Here is a 25,299-nt window from a genome sequence, read left to right on the forward strand (position 1 = left end):
GTGGTAGTGTGGGCGAGCAGCTTAGGCCTAACCCAGAGGAGTGTAACATTTATTGCACAACAGTGATCAAAAATATGCACACAACTCAAATAAGAGATCCACACCAATTTTAGAAACCTATAATATGGTTGTATTTTATTTTACAACCAAGATCTTTGCAGTAAGGTAAGTATGTTTTTAAATAAATAATATATTTCACTTTTAAAAATCGACACTTAGAATATTTTCTGAACAGTTCAATGTTATCATATGTGGAAAACAATATCGCGGTTGAACAGGTAAGTATCACATTTCCAGTCTTCGGGACCAAAGGTCAGCAAGGGTCAGGTTAGTACCAAAACTGCACCACTAGCGGCACTGGGGCAGCCAGATGCAAAGGTCAAAATCGGAGCTTGGCCCAATGCGTTACAATGGAGACTGGGGTGCTTGGAGCCACGCTGCTTGCAGGTAAGTAGATCAGTTTCAAGTGCCAAACTTTGGGGATTAAGACCAGCACGGAAGGGGGGGGGGCACAAAGCAGCACCAAACATACACCACCAGTGGCACAGGGGTGGCTGGGTGCAGGGTGCTATTTCAGCGTCTGGAGCCCAATGCTGTTCAATAGAAAATCAACATTTGGAAAACAGGCTGCGGGGGGGGGGGGGGGGGGGGGGGGGGGGAGAAGTTATAGGGACACAGCTGGTCCGACTCCGCAAAGCCTGGGGGCTGCGGGTGCAAGGGTGCCTTTAGATGTCGGATTTCTTCTTACTGGGCCGGTCGCAGAGGGGAGGGACCCTTCAGGTTAACACTGCAGGCACAAAAGTGTCTGTTTGTATATTGTCATTGTACTTCCACCTTCTTCTCCTGCCTCATTTTTCTGGCGGAGGTGGGTGGGTTCGCTAGTGAATCCAGAAAGATCTTCAACTTGCAAAACTACACCGACAGGTAAGAAACTATTCGTTTTGCAGGGTGAATCTTCCTGGATTCACTATGCTGTGCATAGACTTTGTAGAGGTTTGTTATGTTTGTGGCGGCTGGGTGGAAGATGAGCGTTGGTTGTTGAATATATGTTGAAGCACTTTCTGTCCTACTTGTGCTTCCTTGTTCATTTGTATATCCACACAGTAGTGCTTAGTGAACGTGTGCAGTGAAGCCCATGTTGCCGCCAGGCATATGTCTTGAATGGGTGTGTTAGCCAGGAAGGCTATTGTTGCTCCCTTTTTCCTAGCAGAGTGGGCGTTTGCCCCCTCTGTTAGTTCTTGACCTGCCTGTTTGTGGCAGAATTGTATCGTTTGTGCGATTCATCGTGCGATGGTTCCCTTTGTTACTGGTCTACCCAGGAAACTGCTTGCGAAGGACTCAAAGAACTGTTTTGTTTTCCTGTGTTCTTTAGTTCTTTCCATGTAATGCATTACTGCCCTTCTCGCGTCCATAGTGTGCAGTGCCCTCTCTGCGCTTGTGGATGGTTTCTGAAAGAAGCTTGGTATCTGTATTGTCTGGTTCATGTGAAACCTTGACATCACCTTTGGAATAAAGTGTGGGTCCATTCTCATCACTACTCTGTCATTGTGTATTTGGATGTACGGTTCTTGTAGCGTTAGGGCTTGCAGTTCGCTTACCCTGCGTAGCGAGATGATTGCCACTAGGAAGGCTGTCTTCATCGTGAGCAATTGTAGTGAGGTCTTATGGATGGGTTCAAGAGGCGGCTTCATAAGCTCTTTCAGGACTAAATTGAGGTTCCATGCCGGTGGCAGCATCTTCTTTGGTGGTGCGATCTTTTTAGCCCCTTCCAGAAATCTTTTTACTACTTGTGATTTAAAGAAGCTCTTTCCTGTCTCGCCTCTTGTGTATGCTACTATCGCTGCTAGATGTACTCTCAGCGATGTAGAACTAAGGTTTGCTTTTAGCAGGTGTGTTAAATATTTTAGCACAGTTGATTGCTTTGTCATCTTCTTCTGTAGCTTTTCCTTGATGCACCATTGTGTGAATTCGTGTGGTAGGTCTTCTTGCCTCTCGTAGCACCTTCAGTGGGCTCTCTGGCAGTTTGAGGTGTGCAAACTCTATGTCTTCAGGAGCCATGCAGCTAGGCAGAGGCTCTCTGGCTCTGGGTGGAGTACCTCTATGTTTTGCATGGAGAGTAAGTCCTTTCTTTTCCCGAACCTGTGAGGTGGTCCCTGCGCCATCTCCACAATTTGAGAGAGCCATGACTGCCTGGCCCATTGTGGCGCCACTAGGACCAGTGTCATGTTGCTGGTTCTGCCTTTGCTGAGTACCCTGTGTATCAGTGGTATCGCGGGAAAAGCGTAGGCAAATGTTTTCACCCAGCTTATCCATAGGGCATTCCCCTGGGATTGTTCTCCTGGATGCGAAGTATCGGCATTTTGCATTCTGGTGTTTTGCAAATAGGTCTATTGTTGGTGTCTCCCACCTTTGAAATAGCCTCCGTGTTTCTTGTGCATTGAGCTCCCACTCGTGGGATGCGGATGTCTGTCTGCTGAGCCTGTCTGCCTCCACGTTGTCTTTTCCTGGTAGATGTATGGCCAGGAGGTCTATTCTGAGTGGTATGGCCCATCTCCATATCTCCTGCGCTAGGCTAGATAGTGCTACTGATTGTGTTCTTCCCGGTTTGTCGATGTAGAACATTGTTGTTATGTTGTCGATTTGTATCAACACTCTCTGGTTGTACAGTTGTTTCTGGAAGGCTTTTAGGGCAAGTAACACGTTCTTTAGCTCCAGGTAGTTGATGTGGTTGATTGCATCTGTTGTAGTCCACAGACCCCGCACCTTGAGCTTGTTCATGTGTGCTCCCCATCCCCTCTGGGATGCGTCTGTGGTGATGGTCACTGTTGGGTTTGATGGTGTGAAAGGACTCCCCATTGTTATGTTCTTCTTGTTCCACGACGCTATTTCCACTTGCACTGTGTGTGCGTTACAACCACTAGATCCTCCCAACTCCCTCTAGCTTGTGACCATTGTTGTTGAGCCATTCCTGGAATGGCCTCATGTAGAGTCGTATATTGGGGACTAGATGTATGCAGGACGCGATCATCCCCATGATCTTGCGCACTGTCCTCACTGTCAGAGCTCGCCCCTTGTGGTACTGACGTGTCTCCTTCAGCAGGGCAAGCGTTCTCTTCTCGCTGGGGAACACTTTGTTCTGTATGGTGTTGATCTGTGCACCCAGGAAGATCTTCACTTGTTCAGGTTCTATTGAGGATTTTCCGCAATGTATTGAGAATCCCAGATGTGTCAGCGTTTCTGTGACCTGCTGTGCATGTAATTTGCATTGTTTGTAGAAACTTGCTTTTATTAGCCAGTCGTCGAGGTAGGGGTTTACGTGAATTCCTTCCCGCCGTAGGTGCGCTGCTAAGGCAGCGAGACATTTGGTGAACACCCTCGGTGCGGATTTTAGTCCGGAGGCCAGGGCTGTGAACTGGTAGTGTGCTTTGTCGATAGCAAATCTCAGCAGATGTTTGTGCTGCCTGTTCATCGGGATGTGTAGGTAGGCATCCTTTGGGTCTATGGTACATAAAGTCTCCGTCCCTTATCTGTGGAATGACCTCTTGTAGGGAAGTCATTTTGAATTTTGTGTCTTTATGTATTGGTTTAGGAACCGCAGATCCAGGATGGGTCTTAACGTTTCGTCCACTTTTGTTACTAGGAAGTAGTTTGAGTACACTCCCTTGTTTCTTTCGTTGAATGGTACTGTTTCTATGGCTGCCTTGTGGAGGAGTTCTTCTGCTTCCTCTAGGAGTAGCGCTAGTTCTTTTGCTGAGCGCGCCTTTCTTTTTGGTTTCCTGTTTGGCGGTTTCTTTTCCAGTTCTATGCAGTATCCAAACTGTATGATGTTTAGTATCCATTTGTCTGTAGTTATCTTCTTCCATTCCTGGAAGAAGTGTTTTAGTCTGCCTCCTACTGGTGTTACATGTTCGTTCATCTTTAGTTCGTGTAACCTCTTTTTGGTGACTTTGTTGTGCCCCTCCCCTAGAGGTGTTGAGTGGCTGGGCACGCTTGGTGTTGTGCAGTCACTTTGAGGTGTATTGCTGGCCCCCTCTTCTTGTTTGCCCTCGTCCATTCGCTCTCCCGCAGAAGGACTTGCCCTGTGGCTGGTATTGCCAGGATTGTTTTTGCTGGCCCTGCTGCGCCTGATTGTCGCCCTCATAGGTCTGCTGGAATGTCTGATGAGATGTTCCCGGCTGGTTTCCCCCTCTTCTGCTAGGTCTTCGTGTCGGGGTACCTCTTCTCATTCCTCTGAATTGCAAGGCCCCCATGGACCTTACAGTCTCATTTTCTTTCTTGAGTTGGGTGAGTTTCTCATCCACTGGTGACCTGAACAGGGTTTCTCCATTGAAGGGGGAGTTCAGGATGTTATTCTGAACTTCCGGCTCGAAGCCTGATAACCTCAGCCAGGGCTGATTTTAGGCATGAGTTGGCTATATTCTTGCCTTCCTCCACCAGGTGTGCTGCGCTCTGCTGGTATTGCTCATGGAGGTGTTTGAGCAGTTGTCCGACCTCATCCCAATGCTGGTACGTATGCCTGTTGAGAAGGGCATTAGAGTTGGCAATGCGCCAGTGTACTGCTGCATTCCTCTCTAGCTTCCTTCCAGTGAGGTCTATCCTCTTACTCTCTGTCAGGTGGTAGGCCTGAGTTTGTGGGAACGTTGGCCCTTTTTTCTGGCTGTTGCTGCAATGATGGAGTCAGCTGTGACGGATCCCTGGATGTAGGGGGTGTCCTTAGAAGAGGGTTTGTATTTTTTCTCTGTCCTGGGTGTGACAGACCTACAGCTTGCTGGTTCTTTGAATGCCTCTCTCCCCTGGTCCAGGACACTTGGTAGCATGGGGAGGAATTGACTCCTGGTTTGAGTGGGGAGCTGGGTCTCTAGGAGGAAGCAGGCTTTTGTTTTTTTCCCCGCCAGCTTCACTCCATAAGCGGTTGCCGCATTCCTGATGACCATGTTGTAGTTCCCAATGTCATCTGGCGGCGAAGGCCTCAAAGGGTACATCTCCACGGCCTCTTATGGGCTTTCGGCGTCGAGGTCCTGCCAATCCAGGTCCTGCGCCACCGAGGATGCAGAGTCCAAACTCGTGCGCTGGTCATCTTCGCCTTCCTCGAAATAGTATAGGCCCTCTTCATCTTGGTGTTCCTGGGGCTCGGGAGTTTTCGGCGGCTCTTCGGCGTCAAACTCCTCCTCATCTTCGACGATACTCGTCGCCGGCTTTGACGGGATGGTAAACCTCTTCATCCGCTCGTTGAATTCTCTTTTCCTTTGCAGGATGTTATCCATTTTGGCCTCGAGCCTTCTCTTTTTCCTTTCAATCTCGGCAGCCTGTTCGGCGTCGAGTGTTTCGGACGATCTCTTCGACGTAGACTTCGAAGAAGCCTTTGGGTCCTTTTCCTTCAGCGCCGAGTGCTCCTTTTTGGGGGGGGGGTGCTTCGACGACCTATGCTTTTTATGTGTTTTCGCCGCCTGGGAGTCCTTTTCGAAGGATCCGCTGGGCTGTTTGTCCCTGGATGCAGCTGCGGCCGTCGAACTTTTCGGCGCCAGTGCTCCTTTCGTGGACTTAGAATCTGTTTTTCGAGAGTCTGTCAGAGCTTTAGGGGTCGACGTCTCTCCTACCTCTTTTGTAGTTTTCTTATCGGTCTCTACGACCGTGAAGTCATCTGCTCCCTCAGCGATGTTGTCCTCTTCGTCACTAGAGAGGCCCAATTCCCGAGGCGACGGAGGTTGGCCTTATCCTTGCAGGCTGTGGTTGGCTATCCTCTGCCTCTCTCTAATCCTGAGAGTCTTTGGCGTGAAGACGGAGCAGGCGTTGCAATCCTTGCTTTCGTGGTCGACCGGCAGGCAGAGTTGGCAAACTTGGTGCTTGTCCTTCTGCGCGTACTTGTGGTGGCAATTGCGGCAGAATTTGAACGGAGTCTTGTCCATTCATGCGCTCAGGGGACCCCCTGTGTGCGCATTCTCCGTTGGATTTCGAAGTATTCGAAGTTCTCCTCCTTCTTCGTCGTCCCGGCTCGGTGGTCTTGTTCCTGGATATATTCTCCAAACTTTTTCGGTAGATTTCAGCTTTTCCCTTTTTCTTTTCTCCAAAAACCCTGGAACCTCTGGGTGACGATCCAAACCCAACGGCGGAAAAAAGGATCCGAAGATGGCGCCCAAAGGTGGGAGCTTCCGCAGGAAGCATGCCGACGTCACAGGAAGTACACCAGAAGGTGGGACGCCGACGCCCACCTGGGCTACGAAAAAAAAAAGAAAGAAAGAAAAGAATACGATCCCGGACCCAATCACTAGACCGCGGAATAATGCACAGCATAGTGAATCCAGAAAGATTCACGCTGCAAAAATATCTTTTTTAAACAAGCAGGAAGTGGGATAAGGGAGAGGGTGGCAAATGCAGAGCACTTTCAAAGTCGCTTTGATGTTCTCAGTGGCTGCGCGGCTCACGGAGTGCTTCAAAGCGGCCGCGAAAATCCTCCCAAAGGCTGCAGGCGGACAAATGGTGCGCGCGCCTGTCGCACATGCACTGTCCCCGATCCGCCTGCAGACTTTGGGAACATTTTTGAAAGTCCCTTACTATACTCTCGCTGAGCCAACGCGCAAGACCTAAAAAAGGAGCACTTTCAACAAACAAAATCTTTATTCTTCGGCACCAGAGCCCTCAACCATGTCTCCAGATCAATCAGTGGGGAAAAAGAACACTCAACAAGCTGTGGTTACTGCAAATGCTCTGATACCCAGGGTATTGGTGCTGTGAGGCTCCTGGAGGATCTAGTATCTCGAAACTTGCTGGAGAGACCGGGCAGACCTCCTAGAACCACTAAGACCTCCTCTTGTTAAGATGCTCTCTTGGTGGACCCGGTAGCCAGCAAAATGGAGTACTGGACATGTGCGTTAGGTGCCTGCAGATGCAGGGGAGTGGCTCCTCCACCCCAAGGGAGATGCTGCTTAGTTGCTGAAGTGCTGGACAGTCCTCAAAGGGTTTGGAGAGGGTACTCAGCTTCTGGACAAGTCGGTGTTCATGACTGTCGTGGTGCATGCAGCCAGGCAGAGTTTTGTGACAATTTCAGTGCAGGACCTCCGTTCTCACGTCTTCGGCTCTTCTTTCTCCTTCTTCTGTTCCCAGGTAGACTAATCTGAATTCCTGGTGTCAGGGGAACCCCTAAATACAGATGTTTGGGCCGTTTAGGAGTGTGTAGGGCAGCAAACAATGGGCTACTTACCCCTGGGATGACTACACCCCCTATATGACCACCTCCTGTGGTGAATGGGCATAATCCTGACCCAGAATTTCTAGTTTCGCAAAATTCAAAGCTGTGAAATCCTTTCTTGGCTGTTCACTTCAGTTGGCCCACCTCAGGGGTGTGCCAAGCCTTAAAGTGTAACTCACCTACTGACTAACTTCCTGCCTGCTCTGCTGCTAAATGCGCCCCAGGGCAGGGGGCGCTATTACCCAGATCTGAGGGAAGCCGTTGTCACATATCAAAGGCGGCAGAGGCTTTGAAGTATTTGGCCTTGACATGCTAATTCACTAGCAATCCTGCTGGAGGTGTGATCACCTTCTGCCAGAGCAGGCGCTGTTTCTGACCTCAGAGCAAGCTCTCACCTACAGGGGGGTCAGAAACAAGTCTGTGGTGGCAGGCTGGGAGATGCTAGTGATTCAGCACACTAGAGGACTAGTAGTAGTAGGTTTTCAGGGGCACCTCTAAGGTGTTCTCTGGGTGCATGTCATAATAAATCAAGTACTGGCATCACTACAGATTTATTAAGACGAGGAGTTCGATACCAAACATCATTAGTTTCAGAGCAGCCATCATGTAGCTGGGTAAATTGTATTGACCAGTACATGTCCTTTAGATGGGTGCTTGATCACTGGCAATATCTAGCAATGGAACTAGACATTTACATGGGCCTATCTGCTCATGCAGATGTGCCATCATATAGAAGATAATGCACCCAGCCTTAGGGTTCTAAGGCCGGCTGTGGGGGTAACTTACATACAGTATAATGCAGTGTACCGTAGCATGGCACACAGTGAGTGTTCCAAGTCGTGTTTTCAGATTCGTTGGCACTATTTCACGCATCCTGCATTTGCAGTCTGCATGCTGTTTGGGTGCGGGTCCCTTAGGGTGGCATAATACATGCTGCAGTCCCTGAGGACCCTCATTAGTACCCATGCCCTATGTGCCAGGGGTACCATTTACTAGGGACTTACAGGGGTGCTAAACTCCTTGCCTATTAGGTTAAAATTAGACATTTACCTTGTTTTAAGGGAAAGAGCACCTGCAATGGGGGCCTGGTTAGCAGGGAGCTGGTATTTCAGTCAAAAGGGATCAGTACTAAGGCAAAAGGTGGGGGTGACCAGGTCATAAAGGTGGTGGTTGTGGAAGGAAAAGGTGCAAAAAAAGACATTAACATTGCTACCACACACTGGTCCCCTTTGTTTTTTTAAGGTCTGGCTTGACAGCACACCTATTCGAATGTGCTATTTTTTGCCAATTATTGAAAATATACAGTCAGTGGACTTTGGATCTGTCCATATGAGCAGCTCTCTCTCCAACCTTATACAATTGGCTGTTTAGTGCATCATTGTGCAAAGTATGGAGCGCTTGCAATAAATGTAATGTATAAGACTATTTTACATCTCAAAAGTACAATGAAGAAAATCCAATCTTGAATTCTTTATCTCATCAAGACTCACTTTGTTTAGTGTGAAATCACTTGAATTTCAAAATACATTGGCAGTTCTGTCCCAGATGAAGTTTGTTGTTAACAAATCGGCAATGCTAAACAGAACCTTATTACACAGAGGTTGCACTATGTTAACAGGCAAGAGTGAACGCACAGCAGGTTTGCTAGGCAAAGAGATATGCTGTACAGAGGAAACAAATATTCATGGAGATGCCACAATGTGCAGATTCCAGGAAGTACACGTATTGTTGTCACACTTTGCAGAGAAGCCATAATGAGCAGAGACCACATTGGGCCCCAAACTGGGGTGAAATGGTCTACTCTATGGATACTCTGGACAACCATCTGCTTGTTCACTGGATTCTGTTCAGGTGCATATTTCCACATAACCTGCTACTTTCATACAGCATTTGGAGCTAAACAAAAAGCTTTGACTGCACACTACAGAAAAAGTCGGTCAAGAGAACAGGTAGCTGGCATGTGGGGACAAAAGCACCATCACATAATCCTATGAAAGATTTAAGGTGCAATTATGTGTAAATAATAAAACAGAAAAGGAGAATGGCTATCCCAAAGAGCCCGGATATCATAATCCTAGGAGCCTAATTAGGTAATACATAGTCACAGGTAACAAATAATGGGAAGGTAATTTCCCCATATGTTAATAGGAGGGAACTTAGTCTATGCTTGCTCAGTGGAGCTTCAACCGAATCTTGCTTGTAAAATGGCCAGAGAGAGTGGCACCTACTATTTACTAAGAAGAAACTATACAGCATACTTTATACCCCACCATCAAAACATTTGGGAGGGTATCGTGCCTTGGGTGCCTCACAGCTATGTGCATGCAATATACAGGATCACATATTAAATTGAGTTTTGCAAAATAACCTAAGAAATACCATGCGGTAATCAAGTCCTTAAGCATGACCTTGCATACACATACCTTAGATAATTTTTAAAACGGTCTAGCCAAAGAGAAAGCAAAATCAGGGACAAAAAGAAAGCATAACTTGAAACAATTCAGGACCCGGTGTTTTTCATCAAGACAGAATTAAGAGTGAAAAATCCATCCTTTTCAATGGCAGGCTAATAAGTGTTTCAAATGTATTAGATAGATGGGTTGAGCTAGGCAAGAGTGATGCAGCATAGCATTAGGTCTGTGGCTCCAACTTCAGCCTGTGTGTGTTTGCACCCCTACTTTAATTTTACTTTCTAATCCTTGGAGTGTTGTTGGTTGAGCTAGGTAAGAGTGATCCAGCATAGTAATTAGGTCTTGTGGTTCCAACTTCAACCTGTGATTGTGTGTTTGTACCCCTAGTTTAATTTTACTTTCTAATTTTGGGAGTTTTGTTCCGATTAGTGTTGTGTGTAGTTATAGGTTCTTTTACTGAGGCTTTGACTTGGTCATGTGTTACAGCTCTTGTTCTCAATGTGCTCCCATTATGCATCTGACAGTTAACTTGTAATTGTGGGTTGTCATCACTTAAAGAGTGTTTATGTAGTGGACTTGTGATTTACCACTAGCCCACGCAAGTACAACTTTGGCATGGAATAGCATGAAGTTATGTACATATTAATATTCTTGACAGAGCTCTCTTTACACTGTGTGGCATTGAGTGCTAATATCTTCCCCCTAAGTCTGGCACCGGGAGCCCCCCAGCAGCAGTTCCAAAACACTGTCTATATGATGTTGCTGCCCAGTGGTCCAGTTGTAAACTTCTTCCTCGTGTTTAATAATTAACTGCAAAAGCCCCCCAAAGCTGTCCCAAAATTGGCAAGCAAACGTTCAGTCTGCCAAAGGAATATGTTAATCACGGGTAATGGACACTCTACTGCTGATCCAATACTATCTGTGAAAAGTCATGTCACTACTATTGAGTGATAATTTGTATGGCGGAGTGAGCACCCTGCTGTTGTTTGGCAGCATTTCAAATCAATAGCACGTTTGGACAGTTCTCATCATTTTGAGAGGTTGGGGGAGTGTTGATTCGAATTCTATCAAATATTACATTTGCAAAAGTGATTACCAGGCAAAGGTTGGTATTGTTATGTTACGCTACACAGGGTTGTATAGTGCTGCACTTCCACTAGTATGTTCTGACTGCTCTGTCAGAGTTTGGGGACTTCTCATTTTGGTCTAGAGGATTCCACTAATGCTCAAAGTTAGTAGTCCAATTGTTGAGATGATGCATCAGCTGCTAGATGCTATTGTGTATTTGATTGGTTGCAGATGTGATGTCAAGTGTTATCTGCTGCGTGTAGCCAGAGATCATGTTCAACTCTAGTCCAACTTTTGAGTTTTCAGTGTAGCAATGGAAAGGTATTTATGCTCAAAGCTATGCAGAGAGATGGCCCAGTACAACTGAAGCTACATTTGGTAACACCATGAAAGAACATAGCACATCTTTTGTATCTTCTGTAAATACATGGAAGCATTTATTTGCTAAAAGTTCGAAAGGAGATTTTTTTCCCATCACAGATCACAAACCGTTCTAACAGTTTACTAAGTCTGGATCACTTATGTTAGACGAAGTTTGAAATGGTCACAATCTTGCAAAAATCATCTATAAATGTGCACTGGACATAGAAATCGTTATGGTTACTCTCTAATCTAGCACAAAATGTTTGGCAAGAAAAGAGCATCCTGAGAAGGAGATTCCTTCAGACCAACACAAAAAGATGAGGGACGGAAGTAATTTGAAGTATAATCCTTCTTGTACTAAAGTTGAAACTGACCTGTCTTTTTACTCTGCGAAAGTGAAAATCTGTTTAAGAAAAGAAGCCAAATGACTATCCAATAACTCAATTAGAATGCAACATTTTGTATAACCATTTTTAAAATGTAACTGCCAAAAGCTCTCCTTGTGATTGTTTTTTTCATTTTAAAAATGTAATTCCATAGATTATTCGGAGTGATTGACGTTTTAGGCAGAAAGTGACAGAAGGTCATTAGTGGATGCAGCTTGAAACTTGAGAGGTAAATATTAGTCAAGATTTTGGGGTTTGCTAACAACTTGCTACAAAGCATGCACATTTGTAGAGAAGAACATGGGATGAGAAGAGGAAGTCTACCAAGATGGCATGCACAAAGCTAAGGAATGGGGCAGGAGTGGTATCGAGAACAACAGAGGTAAAGGTTGTGATCATAAAAGAGAGAAGTAATCATTCTTAAAATATGTCCTGCGTTTCATTTTAGTAGTATACCTTCATTTGTTTTGTGCAAAGGGAAACAGAAAATGTCTGTAGGCTGCTATGAGTCTGAGACATTATCAGGTCTAGTGTTAACATTCACACCCTGGTTCTTATAGGTAGGTATTTGATTTTTGTAAACATTACAGATCCACTGCTTCGGGTTGGGTAATGTTTTTTACTGTCCTATCTAAAATACTTACCTGAAATAAAAAAGGAAGAAGCTTAAAAAAAAAAGCATATGCACTAGAAACCAACATTAGCCAATCACTTAAATTGTCACTTAAACATGCCACATTAGAAATTGAACATATAAAAGAAAAAAACCTGTTAACCTGTGGGGGTCCAGTCAGAAGCAATCGTCGTGGGTGGGTATTCCTACAAACAGCTGCTTCCCCTAGATTGTTAAAGTCTGCATGGTGCTGCCTCGCTGTGGTCCACTGGCGGTAGTAAAGTGACTGGTCTTCACTGTTCATGTCCTTCAAAAGCAAAGGCCTCAAAGAACTCAGCCAAGATACATCCGCATGAGGCAAGAGAGAAGACGTGGAAGGCAACTGTCCGCTTTTCTCTGAACCCAGAAGACTGTAAGCCGCTCTGGATAAGATTACAATTCGTGGCAGTGCTGGAGTCAAAGTCCTTGCTTCTTTCACAGACTCCCCCGACCACTCCAAAGCGTGAGATACTGAGGATGATGACAATTTAGATGTGGTGCTGCTTGCCATCTGATTCCCCAATGAGTCACATTCCTGTTTGCAGACCTCCCTGGCAGTGGAGTTTGGATAAGTGCCTTCATCCACAGAACTGTTAGCCACAGTTTGAAAGTCCAGAGAGGGAAGGTGCCTCTGGGAATGGTCCGTAGCACTAGAAGAGCTCACTCCATTTTCAGCAATGGAGCCTGTAGACAATAAAAAAGAACAAGCTCAAGATCAGGGATGCCAGATCCAGTATCAAGTCAGACGGACATGACAGTGACTATTATCAACGGGATTCAGGAAATTGAAAGAAAAGACATTCAATACACTACTTTTTGATAAATAATTGTGGCATTACAATTCTACTGGGGTTATTCACAAGGCAGGCACCAAAAAGCGTGCAGACTTTAAACCATATATATATTATTCACTAGTCAGACACTTTATGATCAATCATGTAAATTGCTGCAATAATAGATTTGGTATGAATACCTATTGAGCACACATTTTAGAAATGCTCTGCAATTTATATATTTAAATTCAGATTGTAACCCAATTGTTTCTCTTTTTTTTATTAACGGACAAGGACTGGACTTAATTTATCAATTTGCTTTATGACTGAAGCCAGTTGATGCTGAAATGCATTCTGGCAGTGAAAATGAAGGAATATGCTACTTACCAGTATGCATCTGTTCTTGGCATATAGGGCTGCTGACATTCATATCTGTGCATAGATCGCCGCCTAGTGTTAGGTCCGGATGATTGAACTTTGTGGTCCTGAAAGAGTCTTCGAAGTATCACGAGATAGGTGACTCCTCCCCTGGACTACAGTGCGCATGGGCATCCTCTCCATGCTCAGATTGTTTTTCGCCATTGTGGCAGAGATGGAGATAGGAAAGTAAGAGATGTCCATGCTAGAGATAATGCTGCAGCTGCGACAGGCGCCGGGGAGGAGGGCGGGCGATATGAATGTCAGCAGCCCTACATGCCAAGAACAGATGCATACTGGTAAGTAGGATATTCCGTTCGAGGCATGTGGGCTGCTGAATTCATATCTGTGTGGTGGCCACCTGTGTCAGTTGCAGCAGTTTGGAAAAGAGTTTTGAGGACAGCCTGGCCTACAGCAGCTTGCTGTTTTGCTTGCACGTCTACACAGTAGTGTTTAGTGAAAGTGTGTATGGTGGACCATGTGGCTGCCTTACATATGTCTTCGAGAGGAATATTCCTTAGGAAAGCCATGGATGGCCCCATTTTCCGTGTAGAGTGCGCTCTAGGGGGGATTGTTAAAGTGCGTTTAGCTTTTAGATAACATATTTGAATGCATTTAACTATCCATCTGGCTATTCCTGACTTTGAAATAGGATTTCCTTTGTGTTGTGGTGCAAAAGCAACAAACAGCTGTTTTGTTTTCCTAAAGGATTTAGTTCTGTCCACATAGTAAAGTAGAGCTCTTTTTACGTCTAGTGTGTGCTGGGCTCTCTCAGCTACTGACTGTGGATTCTGAAAGAATACTGGAAGTTCAATTGCTTGATTGATATGGAAATTGGATACGACTTTAGGCATGAATTTAGGGTTTGTTCTAAGAACTACCCTGTTAGAATGTACCTGCATGAAGGGTTCTTGATTGTTAGTGCTTGCAATTCGCTCACTCTCCTGAGTGAGGTGATGGCAACTAATAATGCAACCTTCCACATTAGGAATTGCAATTCGCATGAGTGTAGCGGTTCGAAAGGAGGTCCCATGAGTCTGGTAAGCACTATATTTAGATTCCAGACTGGGGAATGAGGGTGTCTTGGAGGGATCACCCTTTTTAAGCCCTCCATAAATGCTTTAATTGCTGGTACTCTGAACAGTGAAAGGTGTTGCCTGTTCTGAAGGTATGCTGCTATAGCAGCTAGGTGTAGTCGTATGGAAGAGTATGCTAAGTTACATCTTTGTAAATGCAGCAGGTAGCATATAATGTTTTGTATGGAAGCGTCTAATAGGTTGATTTGGTTATTGTTGCAGTAAATAACAGATCTCCATTTTGCTGCATAGCACGCTTGTGTGGTTGGTTTTCTTGACTCCCTAATGATGTTCATGCAGTCTGGGGGCAAGTTAAGGTATCCGAACTCTAAGACCTCAGGAGCCAGATCGCTAGGTTAATCTGATTGGGATCTGGGTGTCTTATTTCTCTATGGTTCTGAGTTAGAAGATGTGGAGCAAGGCACAGTCTTTGATGAGGAACTACTGAAAGTTCATGGAACGTTGTGTACCATGGTTGTCTCGCCCATGTGGGAGCAACTAGGATTAGGGTGAGTGAGTGTTGTCGCGGTTTGCGTGACACCAGCGGGATCAACAGTGCTGGGGGAAAAGCGTACGCAAATCTGCCTGACCAGTTCATCCATATCGCATTGCCCAGTGACAACGGATGTGGGAATCTGGCGGCAAAGTACTGGCATTTGGAGTTTTCTTTTGTGGCAAAGAGGTCTACCTCTGGGTGACCCCATTCCTCGAAGAATGGCTGGAGAACTTGGGGGTGAATCTCCCATTCGTGTATTTGTTGGCTGTGCCTGTTGAGCAGGTCGGCAATTTGATTGTCCTTCCCTGGGAGGTGTTCTGCTAGGAGAAAGATGTTCTTTTGAATTGCCCACTTCCATATGCTCTGCGCCAGATGGGACAGCTGTGGAGAGTGAATTCCTCCCTGTTTCTGGATATAGTACATTGCGGTCATGTTGTCCGTCCGGATCAACACCGTCTTGTTGTACACGTATTTTTGAAAGGCTTTTAGGGCTAGGAAGATCGCTAGCAACTCTAGTTGGTTGATATGCAGCCTTCTTTGTTTGTTTGTCCAGAGCTCTTGTACTGTGTACTGAAGGAGATGGGCTCTCCAGCCTGTCAGTGATGCGTCCGCTGTTAGTACTAGTTGTGGAACCGGCTCTTGGAACAGTCGCCCCTGTGAAAGGTTTTGTGGGTTCCACCACTGCAGAGATTTGTGTGTGCGACTGTCCACCAACACTAGGTCTTTTAGTTGTCCACGAGCCTGGTTCCATTGCCGTGCTAGGCATTCCTGTAACAGGCGCATTTGAAGTCTGGCATGGGGGACAATGAATATGCAGGAGGCCATCATGCCTATGAGCTGCATGAAAACTTGGGCTGGCAGGGAGTGCTGTGGCAGGAATTTGCGGATGAGTATCTGCATGCTGGCTATCCTTGCTGTGTTTGGGTACGCCTTTGCCACTGAGGTGTTTATAGTGGCTCCCAGGTATTGCTGTATGTGGGAAGGTTGCAGATGCGATTTTGTGTAGTTGATTGAAAAGCCTAGGCTATGTAGCAACTGGATTGTGTGGGACGTGGGTGCTGCACACTGTTGGTACGAATTAGCTTGTATGAGCCAATCGTCCAGATAAGGGTACACATGGACGTGTTGCCTCCTGAGATGCGTTGCTACTGTCGCTAAGCATTTTGTAAACACTCTTGGAGCAGTGGTAACCCCGAAGGGCAAAACCTTGAATTGGTAGTGTTGCCCTTGTATTGTGAACCTGAGGTATTTTCTGTGGGCTGGATGGATGGGTATGTGGAAGTACGCATCCTTGAGGTCCAGTGTTGACAGGAAGTCTCCTTGCTGTAGCAGCGGGAGCACTTGTTGTAGTGTGATCATATGAAAGTGCTCCGATAGTATGTATTGATTTAGGGGCCTGAGGTCCAAAAGTGGTCTTAGAGAACCGTCCTTCTTTGGAATAAGAAAGTATAGGGAGTATACTCCTTTCCCTTGTTGGTGGAAAGGGACTTGCTCTATGGCCCCCTTTTCCAGCATGCTTTTCACCTCTTGTTGTAGTATGGTGATGTGTTCTATGGACATAGGATGATGTCTGGGTAGTATGTTTGGTGGCGTAGAAGTCAGTTCTAGGCAATAACCAGACTGGATAATTAGTCTTACCCACCTGTATGTGGTGATTGCGTGCCAGACAGGTAGGAACTGTTGTAGTCTGCCTCCGACTGGTGTTAAGTGGTCTGGAGGCAGCGTAATGAAGTCACTGTTTTGTGGTGGTGGAGGCTATGGTGTTATTGCCTCCCCGCCCCCTTCCCTTATTACTGTTACCTCTGTAACCACCTCTGGTGGTGTTCTTTGCGAAGGAACCTTGTGTGTTACCTTTGTAGGAGGCAGATGTTTGTGAAGCATTTCCTCGTGTATTTGCTCTGTATGAGGAGCGTTGAAAGGAGCCCCTATGTTTCAGAAATTGCAGTGCACCCATGGATTTTGCAGATTCTGTGTCCTTTTTCATTTTGTCCAAGATGGTGTCTACCGCAGGACCAAATAAAAAATCTGGGTTGACGGGTTGATTTAGAATGGTGGCCTACACCTCATTCTTAAAACCTGAAACCCGCAGCCATTCGTGTCTGCGGAGGAGGACACTAGTATTAATGGACCTAGCTGCAGTGTCTGCAGCATCCAGCGCACATTTAATGGAGGCATTTGATATGAATTTTCCCTCCTGAATGAGATCATTTGCTTGTGCTTTAAACGGCTTGGGCAAATGTTGCATAAGACTTTCGAGCTCATCATAGTGCGCCCTATCGTAACGAGCCAGTAGGGCTTGTGTGTTAGCAATTCTCCAAGAATTGGATGCTTGTGCCGCTACCCTTTTGCCTGATACCTCTAGAATTTTTGACTCCTTATCAGGGGGAGGTGCTTCCCCTGTTGTCTGAGAGTTTGCTCTTTTACGTGCGTTAGCAACCACCAGTGAGTCTAGCGTCAACTGGCCCTTGATATAAGTAGGGTCTGTAGGAGCCGGTCTATACTTTTTTTCTATTCTGGGATTGATTACCCGTGCCCTGGCTGTGTCCTTGAATATGTCAGGTGCATGTTTTAGAACTCCCTTCAACATGGGAAGTGTTTTGACACTTTTCTCTGCAGTAGTGAAAGTGTCAAAGAGGAAGTCCTCTTCCACGGGGTCACTGTGCATGTCCACGTTGTGGAATTGTGCTGCCCTGTCTATGAGTTGGTTAAATACTACTGTGTCATCAGTGGGGGATGGTTTAGTAGGGTAAGTGGGCACATCAGGGATGGGATGGGGGTCATAAGGGTCAGTTGGCTCCTCCCAAGGTTCTTCTTGGTCAGGATCTTGAGGAAAGTCATAGAGGGGCTGTGGTTCATACCCTGTGTCCCCCTCATCGTCCCCGTGGTGAGAAGGTGAGGTAGGTGCTAAGGGATTGGAAGGCATAATAGGTTGAAAAGGGATTGAGGGTCTTGTGGGAGAAGTGCCAAAGTCCTTTTTCTTCAGCGGGATAGGTGAATCAGGTTCAAAGTCCAAAGGTCTCTTTTTCCTATGCAGGATGGTAACTTTACCAGTCTCTGGGTTAATGTAAATTTTTGCTTGGTCGTCGGATGGATCTGGGTGGAATAGTTCTTCCTCTACAGTCCTGGGTTTAGTGTTGGAATTTTTTCGGGTGGACAACACCTGGTTTGTCGACGGCCTTTGGTGTTTTGCTGGTTTTTTTCGGCTCGGGCCCCGATTTCAGCTCGACGGGTGGTTTCGGATCGACCGGAACTTTCGGGTCGACACGTTTTTTGTGCTCCGTAGGCTTCTTTGAATGAGTGTCTTTCACCGGATCGATGTTCTTTTTTGGATCGACCGGTGTCTTTGGAGCTGTTATCTTTGGGTCGACAGGTTTGTCCGGCTTCGATGGTTTCGGTACGGCACCGGATGCTGGGTGGACGATTTTCAGGACCGCAGGCTTGGTCGGCTCGGCAACCTTCTTCGGTTGGGCGCCATTCGGCTGCGTGCCCTTGTTCGGGTCGACCGATTTTTTGGGGTCGGCGGCTTTTGGCTGAGCGGCCCTTACGGCGTCGACAGTCTTCTTTGGCTCGACGCTCTTTGGCTGTGCGGCCTTTTTTGGATCGACGCCCTTTGGGTCGGTGACCTTTTTTGGCTCTGGAACCTTCTTCGGCGCGATGGTACTAGGCCCTGGGGTTTCTGAAGGTTTCGGTTTCGGAGCCAAGCCTGAAGACGGGGATGTCGAAAGTTTTTTATGATCTTGGTTAAGGCCTGTTGGAGTAGTCCTCGACTGTGACGATCTCTAGGTCTGAGTCTTGAACGTCCGGTAGGTCCTGGTCATCATCGAAGATGTTGTCCGGTTCCGGTGCCTGTCGCTGCATTTCTTGCCTAGCGGCCCGTCGGATCCGTATGGTTTTCTTTGACCGGAACTGGGCGCAGGCCGGGCAGGTTTCTTCCCTATGGTCTGGGGAAAGGCACTTGTTGCATACTGCGTGTTTATCAGTATGGGGAAACTTGGAGTGGCATTGTGGGCAACTTTCAAAAGGGCTTCTTTCCATCGACGGTTGGCTCACGTGGCGTCGAAAAGGCCCAGCGTCCCGCGTCGACGACCGATTCGAGATGGAAGTTTGTATCGAGTAGAGAGGTACCGAACGAGAACAATACCGTCGAAGTTGAAGGCCTTTTTGCCTTTAGAAAGTTTTGTTTTCGATTCCTAGTTGGAGTATAGGAGTTTGCATCCGAACCCAATGGCGGAAAAAAACAATCTGAGCATGGAGAGGAAGCCCATGCGCACTGTAGTCCAGGGGAGGAGTCTCCTATCTCGTGATACTTCGAAGACTCTTCCAGGACAACAAAGTGCAATTATCCGGACCCAACACTAGGCGGCGATCTATGCACAGATATGAATTCAGCAGCCCACATGCCTCGAACTACGGAGTTCCAATTTATGAATGGAGACAGGTGGAGAGAAAAAATGCTGAAATACTAAGACCAGGATCAGGACAGAATACATTGCAAGGCTGAAAACATAAGCACTAGTCAAAATACAAACAAAGTTCTTTACACTCTAACCCCTCAGTTGGCTGTCTTTCACCACGCACAATCTGTAAGAAATCAGATTTGTGGTGGGTTGTGAGTTGCAAAAGACATAACCAACCAAGGGGTTGTAGTGAGAAGAAGTAAGTTATATTGTTAACCATTAGCATATTCTTCACCGGCACTTCAGTTGGAATTCTGAAAACACTATTGACTTCAGAGTTGTTGTTTGGCAGCACTGACAAATGGTAATGTTGGTCAGATTCTGTACAAAGAAAGGTTTTTCATAGAGTGATGCAGACAAACACCTGACCAAAAAGATAGTAACAGAACACGTGAGAGAATAACAATGCATAGTGTGCAATGAACAAATCTTTTCTAAAAGTTTGAAGAGCTACAGAAAAGGGAGATGGAAACAATGGATCAGGTGTTTTTTTGTTTTTTTTGTAAAGATGATTAAGAACTACAACAGAATTAAGAGTCAATAAACCACTGTAGAAAGCGGATGAACAAAGATGCAAAACGAGGGAGCAATTGTGAGTATGTAGATTTGATCATCACAGTAAAACACACTACTGATTCCACAGGATTAAAACAATCTGTACTTTGTGAATAAATAATAAGATTATAAAGAACTTTTTGATCACTACAGAAACTGACCAGAAGTCCCAGTGACTGCGCTGCTGTTACTCTGGGGCCTTTCCAAGTCTATTAGAAGCTCATCAGAGTCATTCTCACTGGTGTTGACTTTGTCCTGCTCCTTCTCACTGAGGTCGAGGACTGCCATAGGCTCTCGAATGGCTTCTTTGGAAACGTAACAGCATGCAAGACCAATCTCTTGCTCCAGGGCAGTGCGTGTTAAATAACTGGAATCAATGAGTCGAAGGTCACAGTATTTCAACGATCTAAGAGCAAATAAATTAAACACTTGTAAATCCAAGTAATCGCAGCCAGCGCGCTAAAGTACCTCCTGAGCGGAAAATGCCTGTATATTGCAAAAAGACTTAGGCAAGTTAGAGAATTCTTGATTGTAATCAGAACTGTGGCACAAGATGTGGTTACGTAGAAAAGGAACACACAGAAAGCAGGTGCATCAGAAATGATCATTACAATAAGGTTACATTCTGTACTCACAACATATGTCTTCTACTCAGTTTCAACGATGCCCACCCCACCCGAAATTTGCCTAGAAAAAAAGTGCAAGTGATATACAAATCTTGGACTGGGAAAAACTCATTAAATAGATAAAATTGCACGTTTTTCAAACACAAGGCTGATATGTGTGCGATTGTGAAACTAAAATAGTGATCTAGTCAACAAATTTCCTTTGCCTTACCTCCTTCATTAATTGTTACAAAATGTACATGCCTGACACTCAAGTCTAAAAAGAGGCAATCTTCTAGTAAAACATAACAAGAATCTACATAAACGTCAAACCTTGCTTTTAACGACAAACTGTACCTTGGGAAAGTCTCTCCAAGCGGATCCTTCCCTGTAAGGATCACGATGCAGGGCAACCCCTCCAAATCAAGGTACGTCTGAGGACTCCAGTCTTCCTGACTGCAGCCTGTCCAAGCCTTCAAATATATTAAAAGACTCCAAGTTAGAAGTTTCTGTATTCTAGCTGGATTAGATGAAGAACATTTCCCACCCAATCTGAAAGATTATAGTATGAAAAACATCTGCCCTCACAGCATGCTGTTTTTGAAGTTGTGTGCAAACATCATTGATGAATGAGAAATATACTAGATGAAGTAACTGTCACAACACACTATTGCTGAGACTGAAATCTGAAGGTAGGATTGAGATTGTGCTGCAAGAACAGAAGGTGAACAGCATTCAAGTTAATATGTAGCTGCTTTTTCAACATTACAGATATTTGCCACTGGCAATCATGTTTCAAGCGCATACTTCCTGCAACACAATGTCAGCGATCTTGGTGACCTCCAGAAGTCACATAAGAAAGAAGCCAATAGCAACCATTCAGAAAGAACCATATAGGCTCATGTTCCCTTGAACAGACAGGTGTCTCACACACACTAAGCAGCAGCGATGGACAGCCGTTACAGAGAGTAGAGTTGTCATTCAGAAAGCTAATTTAGCCAGGGCCTGATGAGACTAAGTTTCAACATACCAGACATGGGCTTTTGCAGGTTGGCAGAGAACAAACCAGAACAGAACTTGGCCCTCACGCCAACTCAAGTAAAGAACTTCCATCTCAGTTGATATAGCAATGACTCGGGCCTCTCAATTATCTTTCAACTATGCAATATGATTGGCTTTGAGATTCTGAATGAAAGGTGAGCACGTCCGTCAAGACATGAACAGAAAATGACGTTACAGTCCGCTACTCACCACAAATCATTCATTCTTCTGCAGGATAGAGCCATCATATGGACTTTGGAGCCTGGTGTGTTCAAGTGTCAGTTTTAGACAGAGAAATGGGATTTCTAATCTACTACTCGTGGACAACTAAAATCTGAAATAAGGGTTTTTGAGAGAAAGCCCAAACATTACTGTACTTCAAATTTAAACAAACTCAAACTGGTCACTCACCTTCAAACGGGCCACAAAGTGCTGTGCTACATTCAGTTCTGAAGCCGGGTTTCCGAGAATAATTTCAAACCGGTATTGCAGGCCAAGTTTATCTCTGACTTCTTGCAGTCTTTCTTTTGCCAACATGGCCAGCTGTACCGAAGGGATCCGAATGATTAACATATGCCCCTTTCCGCTCTTGTCTTTTCCTGGGGAAATGAGAAGATCGTCGATGATACTGAGGGTCTCGGGCGTAGTGTGATCTCTGAGGGAAGCCATTGTTGTAAGAGCCATGAGGGCTTCAGAGTATTGCTGTATAAGGAGGTAGCATCGGATCACCATACTGTGCAGTCGAGGATGCCTGAAAGAAAAGACTGCGGTTTTAAAAACAACAAGCACTACAATGCATCAGTCAAAGTAACTCAGACAAAAGTTGATCAGCATATATAAAAATGTAAAGCCCAGGAAACAAGTTCACGAGGAACCATGAAGGAAGATTTGCTTTGATCTGTTAACCCTGAATTTGCTCCAAGTATGGACAGTGTTCTTCACAATACACACATTGTTATGGACTAGAAGTCTACGTTGTGGATAAGAACAATGAGTTGCAGAGACTGTAAATACTGGTGTCTGAATATGCGGAGTGCAACCAGATATAGTCTTTAACTCTTGATGTAATCTACTTTAGGGCTAGTTATATAGTACATTATAAATAATAATATATTGCAAAAAGTGTGCTGTCTTTTAACAATTTACAATTGAATAATGTTTTTTGAAGGAACATTTCGAAGCAAGCCCACTGCAATGGTGAAATCGACATGACACAGAATAGCGTGTACAACAAATACTCAGCCCGACGAGGAAGCCTATCTGACATGCCCCGACAGGAAACGCATCAGTCAAATGCACAGGCAAGGAACCCCATGGCCCACAATCGGACAACAGGCTTTTAAATTTAGGAAGCACAGAATTTCAAAATAATTTGCATATTTAGACACAAAACACATCTCTAGGAAACTGCTTCAGGATTTGCACCTTGAAGAGATCATGTATGTAGGATGTGACAATATACAAGCATAGACATTCAGAAACAAATAGCATGTTCTGTTCACATGAAACACTGATGGTCTGAACAAATAGCCTAGAATTTGTAGCAGCCGTCTATGATTAACAGACAATGTGATAACAGCACAGCATGCTACAGACACAATGGCAATGTGTGCTATATTATCACCAGAATAGCGCCAGCTGTGTATACCACATGAAGTCATTATGTCACCAAGAAGCTGGATGAATAGTAAACATAAAAGATACAGCCTCCTTCATTAGTTACCTCTCCAGGAGTGTGTTCACCATTTTCTCAAATGTTTCGTCACACCTTAGCAGAGGACTTGTGATTCCCCAATGTAGGGAATTGCTGTACTCATTCAAACCGAAGTACATTTTTTCCTGTCTATCCATCTCCTCCTGCAACACAGGAGCAAAAACACAATCAGATGAAGAGGCACAAGACAAATAATACCATCAGAGAGGATTACAGCTATGACCTCTTTCCCACCGCAGCATTGAAGTAAAACCGTTTCAGCCCCTGCCACCAGAGGACTAGCTTTTAATATGGCTATTGAAGTCCCAGGAATCATATATTCACATCAGAAATGATCAGGCACACAGATACATCAGCCAACGTGAGGGAAGATGGGACTTTCTTATTTCAATTATGCCGTGTTGCCAAACGTGTGTCAAATTACAGAATGTGCTGGTGACAGGAGAATAGAGTATGCAAACTAACTTTTGTATAACAATTACAAATTGTAATGATTAAAGGAAGGGAAAGGGGAAAAGGTACTTTTGCACTGTTTCCTTGCAATCCATAGTTGCTTTGCATCAAGTGAGCATAGCCAATATCAACCTTACTTGGCAAAGAATGAGAAGTTGATGCCGAATAGCTGTCAATCTATCAAAGCTACTGGCAAACATTGGGATTATTGACATTTTGTTTTCATACCTCTACATAGAGAATTATAGAAGTCTTGCACCATAGCTTATTGCAAGTTACATAATTATAAAAAACAAGGGAACATGGACTGACTTATGCCATCAGGGGAAGGCAGCCATCAGCTTAACATGGGCATATTCACTTGAACGGACAGCCTTCTGTGGCATTAATAGCTAATTCGGTCCACCTCTTTGCTATAAATCGACATTCCTTGACTAATCATCTCTGCCAATGAAAATTCAAATCAATAGAAATTTGAGGTTTTTAAGCGACCCAACATATTTTCTCTTTAATGTCCACTGGTGCAATGTCATGATCTGTCATGATCTGTGACCAACAAAAAAGCATCAGTGGCTTTTTTAAGTCTTGACATCAGTGAAATGTTAACAACTGTAGAAAAGGGAGCGTAATGCAATTTTAGGAATATAAACAAAACTTACCACGCTGTCCGGCTGGATCCAGTGGACCTCATTGCAAGAGCTGATCCTGGATTGCTGCGTTTGCAACGCGTATGGGAAAGAGCTGACCTGCAGCACAATCAAATTGAGGGCGTCCAGCACCTCTCTGCAGTTAATGATTCTATCTGCTAGCCCCTGGCCAGGCTCCCCGTGGGACAGTGAACCGGAAACTGCACTGTTTGGGGCAAAAACACAGCATTGTCAATACCTAGGTGGGAAAGGGGGTACTTCAAACATTATAGCAGACATTTTGTGGAAACCACATTGTAGTTCTTGCTGTGAAAAATGGTGTCCACTTCTCTGAGTTCAGAAATGCTACAATTTTAAAGGAGCACATATTTTACTTCGGGCAGGTAAAAACTGCGCATTTGCTAGATAGCTGCTGTTAACAATGCTTATTGGTAAAAAGGAGAAAATAGGAGAACAAGTTATAATAAGTTATACAATCAATCTACACTAACTACTTGTGTTTGGATTGTGAAGAAAAAGGTTTTTAAGCTGCTGTCAGGTAAGGGGTGTGTCAAAGGAATGGGGAACGGGAAGTAGTATGGTACATAAATTAGCATATCACCGATTAGCATATCACCGATTTATTCTTAACTGCACAACATTGGGGTTAGAAATGTTTCTTCATTTGTTTATCTATCGAAAAGATGTAAGTTAAACACCTGTGAAGATTCAATCAGTCATGTAGACTGCCCCACACCGATAAACCACAAACAAGATGAAATGTGTCTCCAATTGTTCAATATCTTTGGAAGATGCGGAACATGCACTAAGAAATTCACATTCAAAGTTGGATTTCATTTAGGGCATGACTTTAAGCATTGGTTGGAATGTAATAAGCTAAAATCTGGATGCTCTTAGCAAAGAAAGGTACATACTGACGTGGCATGATTTTAATGAAGGTGCCATCTTAGGGACAGATTTCCACTGTGCTCTCTGCACACATGCATAAGTAGAGGAACT

General features: G+C 45.0%; 1 protein-coding gene across 7 annotated transcripts in view; it reads right to left on the minus strand.

The window, feature by feature from the left end:
- The window catches only part of GREB1L (GREB1 like retinoic acid receptor coactivator), a 575,070-nt gene that overhangs the window by 53,776 nt on the left and 495,995 nt on the right, over positions 1–25,299 (minus strand). For all 7 annotated transcript variants that reach the window (XM_078687443.1, XM_078687441.1, XM_078687437.1 and 4 more), the window contains exons 18-23: positions 24,313–24,505; positions 23,210–23,343; positions 21,898–22,237; positions 20,803–20,918; positions 20,002–20,246; positions 12,191–12,750 (exon numbers count right to left, since the gene is read on the minus strand). In XM_078687443.1, coding sequence (XP_078543569.1) covers positions 12,191–12,750; positions 20,002–20,246; positions 20,803–20,918; positions 21,898–22,237; positions 23,210–23,343; positions 24,313–24,505 — 1,588 coding nt within the window. The remainder of the gene's footprint in view (positions 1–12,190; positions 12,751–20,001; positions 20,247–20,802; positions 20,919–21,897; positions 22,238–23,209; positions 23,344–24,312; positions 24,506–25,299) is intronic.

Source organism: Lissotriton helveticus, chromosome 4_1, assembly GCF_964261635.1.
Source record: "Lissotriton helveticus chromosome 4_1, aLisHel1.1, whole genome shotgun sequence".
Classification (NCBI taxonomy): Eukaryota; Metazoa; Chordata; class Amphibia; order Caudata; family Salamandridae; genus Lissotriton; species Lissotriton helveticus.